The 10,829-nt window shown below is 36.4% G+C and overlaps 2 protein-coding genes across 3 annotated transcripts in view; one reads left to right on the top strand and one right to left on the bottom strand.

Annotated features, from left to right (window-relative positions):
- Window positions 1-10,829, bottom strand: part of LOC125365015 (UDP-glucuronosyltransferase 2B17-like) — a 56,076-nt gene that overhangs the window by 14,651 nt on the left and 30,596 nt on the right.
- On the top strand, window positions 515-9,761 carry LOC125364901 (UDP-glucuronosyltransferase 2B15-like). 2 transcript variants are annotated; one of them, XM_048364673.1, is made up of 6 exons: window positions 515-999; window positions 2,298-2,447; window positions 3,611-3,742; window positions 6,357-6,444; window positions 7,224-7,443; window positions 9,482-9,761. In XM_048364673.1, the coding sequence occupies exons 1-6, from the start codon at window positions 529-531 to the stop codon at window positions 9,759-9,761; spliced, it is 1,341 nt and encodes a 446-aa protein (XP_048220630.1). In that variant the 5' UTR covers window positions 515-528. The 2 variants fall into 2 exon arrangements, with proteins under 2 accessions (XP_048220630.1, XP_048220629.1); XM_048364672.1 differs by having other exon boundaries at window positions 515-1,252; window positions 2,299-2,447.

Genomic DNA, 10,829 nt, shown 5'->3' with positions numbered 1-10,829 from the left:
ATTATATTTCAGAACAGTTGCTACAAGTATTTCTTGAATCATGTTATAAAACAATGAGAACAAGAAATGTACTCACTGCCTTTCATAAGAATCTGTAACCCCTCTGTACCACACTCTGATAATAAAAAGTAAAAAAAGAGGAAATCTGAGCCCTTACGAAATTGGCATATCCATTTCTGTGTCAAAGAGGATGCAAAGACAAGTCACCGCTCATGTGACATAATTCAGTAATTATAAAATGGCTTACATAAGACAGGTGACTTCTACATAAGGTCAACGACTACTAGCAACATGAAACCAGTTTCTTAGAAAAAGAACTGTTGAATTTACCTGTTTAATCATCAGGGAATGAAATATCTTTTGCAAACCTGCCCAACTTTCCATGCACATGAAATGGAATTTAAACATATTTACTTTCAGTGACTCCAGTTACAATTTAACTTCAGGATCAATATTTTTTTTTACATACCAACACAAGTTATGGGCCCAAGTGAGCATGGTTTGACGGACACTGTGCTGTCAGTAAGGATGCCTGGGAAATGGATTTGGGTTCTCCTGCTACTGCAGCTGAGTTGTTACTTTAGCTCTGGAAGCTGTGGGAAAGTACTGGTGTGGCCGATGGAATACAGCCACTGGATAAATATGAAGGTAATACTGGATGAACTCATCTTGAGGGGTCATGAACTAACAGTTGTGAGACCATCATCTGCTATTTTTGTTGATAGCAATGAAACATCCAGCATGAAATTTGAAACTTTCCCTTCATCCTTCAATACTGATGAAATGATAGATATTATCTCAGGAATTATCAATTTGTGGACATATGAATTGCCAAGAACAACTTGTTTGGCATATTCGCCATTATTGGAGAACTTATTTAGGAAATTTTCTGACACTTGGCTCAATATTTGTAAAGAAGCAGCTTTGAATAAGGAACTGATGTCAAAGCTACGAAAAGCAAGATTCGATGTCATGATTGCAGATGCCATCGGCCCTTGTGGGGAGCTTCTGGCTGAGCTCTTGGAGATTCCTTTGGTGTACACTCTCCGCATCTATCCCGGCTACACAATGGAGAAGTATAGTGGAGGCCTTCTGGTCCCTCCTTCTTATGTGCCTGTCATTCTGTCAGGACTGAGTGGTCAGATGACCTTCATGGAGAGGGTGGAAAACTTCATATGCATGCTGTATTTTGACTTTTGGTTTGAGACATTTGAATCAAAGAAGTGGAGTAGCTTGTACAGTGAAGTTTTAGGTAAGTCAGGTTTCATTCTTAGTACGATAGGATAGTAACTTTCATGAATTTTGGAAGAGGTACTCTGAGATGCACGTGAAAGAGAAGTTGGTCTGTTGTAGGTAAGGCAGTAAATGAGATATAAAGTTGTCTTCCAGACTCCTGACTCTGGAAAATCTTACATTACAGTGTCAGAAGGAGAACAATGGACTGTTACCTATCTGTATAGGACACTCCATATAGGAGACTCTAACAGGTCATCCCATATGAAAAGCTTCATCCACAATGAAAAATTCTTTACTTTTCCTCATTAGCAAAATCAATAATTTCTTCCTTAAGAGACTGATGAATGAAAAAAATATATACATAGGAGATTCATTTTTATTATCCCTATGTATGTAGGAAATAAGAAACTGTTTCCCTTGATCATTTTCCTCATTAAAATCAAAATCTTTTATTTGTATTCTCTTTCTTATTTTTTCTTTTTACTTTTATCAAGGTTTGAACTCAAAGACCTCAAGTTTGCTTGGCTTACTTGTTTGGGCTTGTACTTTCTGACTTGAACCACAACTCCATTGGAGGGATAGTCTTGAGGATATTTCTGCCCATCTTAACTTCAGACCTCCTTTTTTTGAGATCTGGGAATGCTGTGTAGCTAGGGATACATTATTAGCCTCTGCTGTCCAATTTTCTGGATTATCTAAAAGGTTTCCTATTCTTGATAAACCAATGTTTTAGCACACACTGGATAACTATAACTTCTAGTGATTTATTTTTTAATTACCCATTTTATGAATATAAAATCTGGTAAAGTGTGAGAGTACCTGTGATTATTGTCTGTCATTTTCAATCATGTTTCTTCATTTAATAAAGTATTAGCCATGAATAAGATAAATTTAATTATATATTCTGGTTATCTCTAAAATACTTTCAGAGGATATTTGCCAAAGTTTCTATATAATAAACATTTTAGGGCGTAATGTGAATCAAGTTGAAGGAAAAATATCACACACAGTCATATCCTTATTTACGATGAACTTTTGCCCATCTCCATCCCTTCTACTCAGGACGACCCACTACCTTAATGGAGACAGCAAGTAGAGCAGAAATCTGGCTTATTCGATCCTATTGGGACTTGGAATTCCCTCGTCCTACTTTACCAAACTTTGACTTTGTTGGAGGACTCCACTGCAGACCTGCAAAACCCTTGCCTAAGGTAAATATGTTCCTTTTGTCTGTTATTTGATTTTTTGTTCCATAAAGATGGTTCAGCTTCACTAAATCCAAATCTTCGCTTACAGTGACAGAGATACAGGAAGTGGGGGAATGCATTCTTGCAACTGAAACTAATTTTTGAACCATCACATGTTTCTTAATTTCATAAACCTCCAAGTCATTCAGAACAATGTCAGTTTAATGAACACTTCATTATACAACACCTAGATGGAATCCTGTATCAATCATAAAACTGTGAAGTGATTACTATATATGGATGTAAATGTTAGATGAGCAAGAAACCAGAAATACTAGTTATTCCCAAACCCTCAAATCTTACACTGCATTTAAAAAGATAGATTGGAAGGAATAAAAATACTGTGAAAGACTCTTGGAAAGTGAAGATTACATTACTAAAAAAACAGAGAAGGTAATCATAGAAAGTTTCTCAGTCATTCATAGTAAGATGGTATATGGGCAATGCTCAGAAATCAGTGGAAGAATGAGAATTGAAAAATATTACTAATGAAAAACTATTGGGATTCTAAGAACAATTTGCAAGACCTAAACATTTTGCTTATCAAGGAAATTCTTAGAGAAATAATTTAGCATCCAGATGGAAATGTTTGGACAATATTTTGCACAATGATACTAGGATACTGGGTAAGTGTAACTTTATACATGGGGAATGGAAATTTTTGTCTTTTGTATTTTACTGTGTTTATGTGTCTTCCTCTATTATTTTCTGATATTAATTTTTTCCATAATTTAGTATTTTTTTCCAATACTAATTAAGGTTTGAACTGAAGATCTGGTCATTGAACCTGAGGCACAGTGCTAAAGACAAATGTTTTACCACTTGAGCCACAATTCTACTTCCAGCTTTTGGTGGTTAATTGGAGCTGAGAGTTGAACAGACTTTTCTGCTTGGGCAGGCTTTGAACCATAATCCTCAGATTTCTGTCTCCTTAGTAGACTGGATTACAAGCAAGAACCACCCATGCTTGAATAGCTGGACATGAAAAAAAATCTTTAAATAATGTTTGCTTTACTCTTGTTTGTGTGTGTGTGTGTGTTTGTGTGTTTGTTAGAGAAAGAGAGAGGCAAAGAAAGAGACAGAGACAGAGAGAGACAGAGAAAGATGAATCAAATTTTTCCTCACAGGAAATGGAAGACTTTGTGCAGAGCTCTGGGGACAATGGTGTGGTGGTGTTTTCGCTGGGGTCAATGGTTGTTAACCTAACAGACGAGACCGCAAATGCAATTGCATCAGCACTGGCACAAATTCCACAAAAGGTGAGATGTAGTACCTCAGTAGTGGTCTTCCCTGAATGGCCTTAAACTCTGTAGATACCTGATTACACTAGATTCCCGGTGATAGATACATTGTTCCAATAGCTCTCATTTATCTTACCCAGTTCAAAGACAGATATGCATGGCAGGTGCTGAAGTAGTATGGAATTTGTATTGTGTTAAATTGACAATTACTACCACATGAATTTTTTGATGAGAAAGAAACACAGTGGCCACAATGTGAATTTTTTAAGCATTCTTTTTTCCTTTGTTGTGACAATGAAGTACAGAGGGGTTACAGTTTGATATAGAAGGCAGTGAGCACAATGTGAAATGTTGTTACTATCATAATATTGTTAGCAAGACTACAAAGAAATCATTAAATTTCATCATTTCAGGAAGGTTACGGCCTCTCAATACACTAAGCATGTTTCAGAAAGAGGATAAATGTCACTCAATAATTTAAGTCATACAATAACATTTAGCCTGTAGAAAAAAGGTTTGAACTGTATTATATAGGTTAGTGTTCCCATGCAATTCTACCTTCCAATTTTGAAACTGACCCATTGAGAGTACCCTCAATGGGGTTATTCAGAGAAAGAAAAAGGAAGATTCATCCGTGTTGTAGGTATGTATTCAGCCTTTCTAATAGAGAATGTAACTAATACCAACCTGCCCTACCAGACTGGGTCTTTCTCATATCTGAAAGCAGATCTCTACACGTCATGTGAAAGTACACAGAGACTACTGAAAAATAAATGTAACATCATTAACATTTGGATTCTTTTCAGCAACCATGAGACATATGAACTAAATGCCAGCTCTATTTCCCACATTTAAAGATTTTCCCTCATTAATGACAGTAGGTGTAGATGTCAGGATCATAAAATTCAGCTTGCAATTTTTCCTAGATGTCCCAACCAATAACTTGTAATCTAAAATTAGGTTTATGTAACTAGTAAAAAGAATTAGTTGATTGCTGATAAAGAATTGATTACACAGATGTTGAGGAATTTGACTTTAAGATAGGCTGTATAAAAATAACATGTGTTCTCGTGCTGGTCATGAAGCAGGAGTTGCAGCCTTAACATGCTGTCTTAGACTTGTTCATGTGGGTTGTACCATGCGAAGGCCTTGGTAATTAACCCATGATGGGTTCTAAGGGCCACTTGTCCGTCTGTCCAGATCAACGTGTCCAGGGGGATTAGAAACATCTAGAGGAGGCAAAATGGCCAGTTTAAAACTTACAGTGTTGTGGGGGGTATTTACAGTATGAATTGTATATCAGTATTGTGAAATCACTCCATATTGCTATTATGTAGTATAATATCACTTAATATAATACTAAGTATTTTGTACTTCAAAATACTGAGTCATTTGCTTCAGTTTTTGTCAAACATAACAATAACTTTTCATATAACTTCTCTCCAAGGAAAACTGAGAATGTAAAATATTTGTCATAAATAGGCAGATGGCCCTCAGTAGATGAGTGGATCAAGAAAATGTGTCACACTGTAACTCTATGCCTCTATCAAAAAGAATGATACTTGCTCATTATAAGGAAATGGAAGGACTTGGAAAAAGTCATACCAAGTGAAGTGAGCCAGACCCAAGGAAATATGAAGTTTATGGTTTCCTTCACAGGGAGTAATTATTACATGTTTAGGTTCGTCATAGCAGAAGATCACAATAGTTCAATAGCTATGCCCATATGAACACATTAGATAATGCTAAGCAAAATGTACTCAGTTTCATAGGAATATGTGGTATATCATTGTTGTAATTAATTTCAACATACCATGTGAAACAGTACTTTTTTCTCTCATATTCCCTTTCCTGTTTTTTACTCCTACTGTTGTTGTAACTGATCCTAGTACCCTGGATAGTATACCCTGTATATATGTGTATTAGACCTGGGGAAAGGAAAGGAACAACAAAACTGAGAGACAATGGATAAAAAGACAAACCATTGTAATAGCAGTACAGACAAAACCAATTTGTGTAAACCAAACATACAACTCATGGTGGGGGAGGAAGCTGGGGAGGAGGAGATGGGGGGAAATGAGGGAGGAGTTAACAAGTAGGATAAGTAATGGACTTGCCTTACATAGGAAATTGTAACCCCTCTATCCTTCACGTTGAAAATAAACAAGAGAGAAAAAAAGAAACACATGAAAAATGTTAAACTAAAATTAATTCTCACAGAATAAGAGAATATGACCATGCTATCACTTTGTAAAGGTTAATAGCTAAGACTGGAAGAAGGCCAGTTTAGTTCATATTTAAGTGTAATGATGTCAGTTTTAATAATTTTTAATGCTATCATGCACCAGATCTATGAATATGACACAAAAATATCTTGAATGCCCTCATTTGCCCTGAAATACATCATTTGTCTTAGTACTGTGAAAAATTGTGATACTATTCCATGTTGTTGAATATGAAAATAAGTACAGGAAATGCTGGTATCCTTTCCCTCCCAGTTTTATACTAATCCTCATTAATTAGCACCACCTGTTCTCTTTATCCGTTCAATGAAAGTTATTTAACTGTGCCACATGTCAATTTTAAAGTGTGCCTTTTTACAAGTTAAAAATTCAGTGTCTTTCCCTACCAGATAATTTGGAGATTTGAAGGCAAGAAACCAGACACCTTAGGACCCAATACTCGGCTGTACAAATGGCTCCCCCAGAATGACCTCCTTGGTAAGTAAGACTAAAAACAAATACTGAAAACATGAGTAAGTGCAGAAGTAGTTGATGGCAACACAACAGGAAACAAAATGAAGATGCCTTATTAGGAAAAACTCAGAAATTAAAGCAAACAGTTTATATTCAAAATCCCGTATTGAAAATAAGTCTTCACAGTTGGGATTTTATTACACTCTGTTGTATTCCTTATAATCAGTTTAAACTTGATTCAAACTATGATTAACATTGACAAAGAATTTCCTGTAATTACCTGTAGTTATATCTCCATCCCTTCATTCAATCATTTCATTATCCCTCCTTCAAAAGCAGGGCAAGTAATTACAATGCCACTGAAACAAACACCTTTTATGAATGAGTTTGCATTTTCTGTGTTTCTTAACAGGAAGTGGTTATACACTATTTTTCAAACACCCCTCCTTCATTAGGTTAATTTACCATTTTTAAGTGTATGAGAGCATAATCTAATATGGATGTTTTCTTATTTCAGTATCTTCTCTCTATTATCCATTCTGTGTTTTCCTATCTGTTCAACAAACAGCAAATGTTACAATCTTAATTCACACAAAGCTTAGTGCCCATACCTTCAGAGTTTTACTTAATTCTCAAGTGGATTAGGTCCTACTTGCAGCAAGATAGGAAGTTGATGTAAATGTAAAGTCATTGGCCCAATAATTGTTATTTGGGAAGGACTGTTCCATCCAGTACTTCACGTTAGACATTTTTTTGTCTAAGACTTTTAATGAGAAATGTTATTGAAATTCACCTAATCGTAGGTCATCCAAAAACGAAAGCCTTCATCACTCACGGTGGAGCTAATGGTGTTTACGAGGCCATCCATCACGGGGTTCCCATGGTGGGCATTCCTTTGTTTGGGGAACAACGTGATAACATTGCTCACATGGTGGCCAAAGGAGCAGCTGTGCAACTGGATATAAGAACACTATCAAGTAAAGACTTGCTCAGAGCACTGGAAACCGTCATTAGCAACCCTCTGTGAGTATAACCTCAAGTGTGTGTGAGTGTGTGTGTACACAAGTGTGTACTTACATGTGAGTGTGAGTGCATGTATCTGTCTGTCTTTCTGCGCATTAAATTCAGGGACATGCTCAGGACTGGTAACCTCTCTAATCTAGATATCTGTGAGTCGGATTGTTGTTCTATGACATAGCACTGTACTGGATATAATAGTATAGCAGACATATTGTAAAAGTTGTGTTATTTTGGTATTTTCGGGAGGTACTGGGTTTGAGCTCATAGCTTAATATTTAGCTGGTTTGCTTTCTCAGAGGCCTTCTACAAAGTAGGCCATCACTTGCATGTTACTTTTTTGCTGGTTATTTGAAAATAAAGTCTAGGCACTTTTCAGTCATGTCTAGTCTTGACCTGTGATTGTCGGGATCTCAGCCTTAGACAAGTTCATGGACAGGAGCCATCTGCGCTTAGCTCCTAGTTTGATTTTCCTACAAACATTGGGTAACCTAACAAATATTTTGTGAGCCATATTTTCTGCTCCTGTTTTTTGCTTGTTGGATGTGAAACTAATCTCTCACTATTGATCCTTTGAAATTTGCAACAGATACAATGCTGCTACTGAGAAATACAGGGATTTCTTAGACAATATAGGCTAAAACTGTTGGTATATTGTGCATTTCACCAATTTTTGATGTATTAAATTTAAGTTTTACCTGCTGTATTACAAAAGTATATACTAAGATTAGTATCACCACTGATGCTGCCTGAAAATCTTCCATGTTCTTCCCACTCAAGCAACCTGATTGGAATATTTTAAATATTAGGGAGAAAAGTCATATCAATTTGCAATTGCTATACTCTCCTGCTATGTCACCTTGGAACTTACACTTAATAATAACTTACTAATATTGTCTATATGCACATTTTCACCTTGCCTATAGGTTCTAATCATTTCAATACCAATCACATGTACCCACAATGCCTCAATGAAAATAGCCCTTTTGTGGAGTATAAAAATCATAATATTAACAAACAGTACAATAAAGCAATCCAATGCCTAACATATGGAGTTGTAACCTCTCTGTACATCAGTTTGAAAATATAAATTTAAAACATAAAATAAATAAAAAAGAAATGTGAAAAAATCATAATACTAACAAGAGAAATGATAGCAATATTAGCAAACATCCTTCTGATTCTATTTGAAAATATGAATACATAAAAGTATTCTAAATAAAAGTACATTGCTTCCAGAAGTTGAAGAGCTCAATTATTCCTTTTTGTCCACTTCCTATCTTTCTGTTGTGTAAGAGTAAACAAGTAAAAAGGTTCACAAAAGGATAAGGCAAGTAATTGGTATGAGTGGAACGTGCAAGTGATAGGGTCAAGAAATAAAGGGAAGGCTGAGAGCCAATGGCTGATGCCTGTGATCCTAACTACTCAAGTGGCTAAGATCTGAGAATTATGGTTTGAAGTCAGGCCAGGCAGGAAAGTCCATAAGAGACTTAGGCTAAGTAACAACTGAAAAGCCAGATTGGAGCTGTGGTTCAAGTGATAGAGTCCTTTCCTTGTGCAAAGAAAGATCAAGAAAAATAACAGGGCCTGAGTTCAAACCCTAAGACCAGAACAACAACAACAACAACAAAAAGACACAATGGACTTTTATAGTTCCATAGTAATTGATCATTGACAAAAGATAATTATATATCCTTGGGAGGTATGCTTCATTAATTTATCTTTCTATTTCTAGATTATGATGCAATTCTGAACTTCAAATAACAGGTGTATTAATAATTAAGCTTTCGTACTGCCTTTGAGATTTTACTGCTTCTACTTCCACCTTCAGAAATTCTTGTGTTTAAAAGATTGTTCAAAATGGCTAAGTCCAGGGTCACTATGCTCTTGCCTTTCACACTAACATTTCCAGAAATATAGGAGAAGAAAAGCATTTCCTTTTCTCTCCAAATTTTATAGAATTATTTTTATCATCTACAGAATATATCCCACTCTATCTTTTCTGGTGCATTCTTAAATTGATGTCAATTTGATTTGCCTTTAGGTATAAAAAGAACGCTATGTGGCTATCAACCATTCACCATGATCAGCCTATGAAGCCTCTGGACCGAGCTGTGTTCTGGATCGAATTTGTCATGCGCCACAAAGGAGCCAAGCACCTGAGGCCGCTTGCCCACAACCTCACCTGGTACCAGTACCACTCTCTGGATGTCATTGGCTTCCTCCTGGCCTGTGTGGCCACCGTTATGTTCCTTGTCACAAAATGTTGCTTGCTTGCTTACCAAACGGTTTTTAAGATGGGAAAGAAAACAAAGAGGGAGTAGAGTTTTCAACACCACACAGAGTGGACTAAGAGCCTACGAATCAAGACCATCCTAATGAACTAGAGCACAATCAACATGGGAGAGATTCACCTCTACATTTCACCTAAACCTATGGCATTTGAATAAATAAAATATAATAAAGTGAAAATCATGAAACTTACAGTTCCTTGAGCTTATTGCACCTAATTTAATTTTTTCCCTAATCTTTCCATTTCCTTATGAATAGGGCAATGTCCTTTCTGATGGGAATATAAAACACCCATGTGTATCTGTAACAAAACTTCTTGATCTACTCATCCACTTATTGGCATCTGGGCTGGCTCCATATCTTAACTATGGTAGATAATGCTGCAGTGAACATAGTCATAGCTTTCATGTGGCCTTATTTGTGCTCATTTGGGTAAATACCCAGGAGTGGGATTGCTGGGTCACAGGGGAACTCTAGGTCTTTGAGGAGCCTCCATAATGCATTCCACAGTGGAAGAACAAGTTTTCACTCAGACCAAAGTGTTGTAGGGATCCTGTCAGCATCTGTTGTTATTAGATTTCTTGATGATGGCCATGCTCATTAGGGAGAGGTGGAATCTCAATGTCATTGTGATTTGCATTTGTTTTCTTTCTTTTTATTTTTTTTTTGTCAGTCCTGGGGCTTGAACTCAGGGCCTGAGCACTGTCCATTGCTCCTTTTTGCTTAAGGCGAGCACTCTACCACTTGAGCCACAGCACCACTTGGCCTTTTCTATATATATGGTGCTAAGGAAGCAAACCCAGGGTTCCATATATATGAGGTAAGCATTCGAGCATTTGGGCCATTAACCCAGCCCTGATATAAAATACTCTAATACATTCATGTGTCCACATCCACATACTCATTTTATATGTATGAATGTGTATGTACATGTAAATGTGTATATAGGTATGTATGCATATATACCTACATATATACATATCTCTATTTTCTTCCACTGAAAAGTCAAAGGCCATCTATACTGGTTTCATAGCTGGCTATTAATGAGTAACGCTGCAATAAAACATCTGTGTGTGCAATGACATTACTTCAGTGATTAC

Source organism: Perognathus longimembris, chromosome 16, assembly GCF_023159225.1.
Source record: "Perognathus longimembris pacificus isolate PPM17 chromosome 16, ASM2315922v1, whole genome shotgun sequence".
NCBI lineage: Eukaryota > Metazoa > Chordata > Mammalia > Rodentia > Heteromyidae > Perognathus > Perognathus longimembris.
This window is presented reverse-complemented; position numbering and strand designations above follow the sequence as displayed.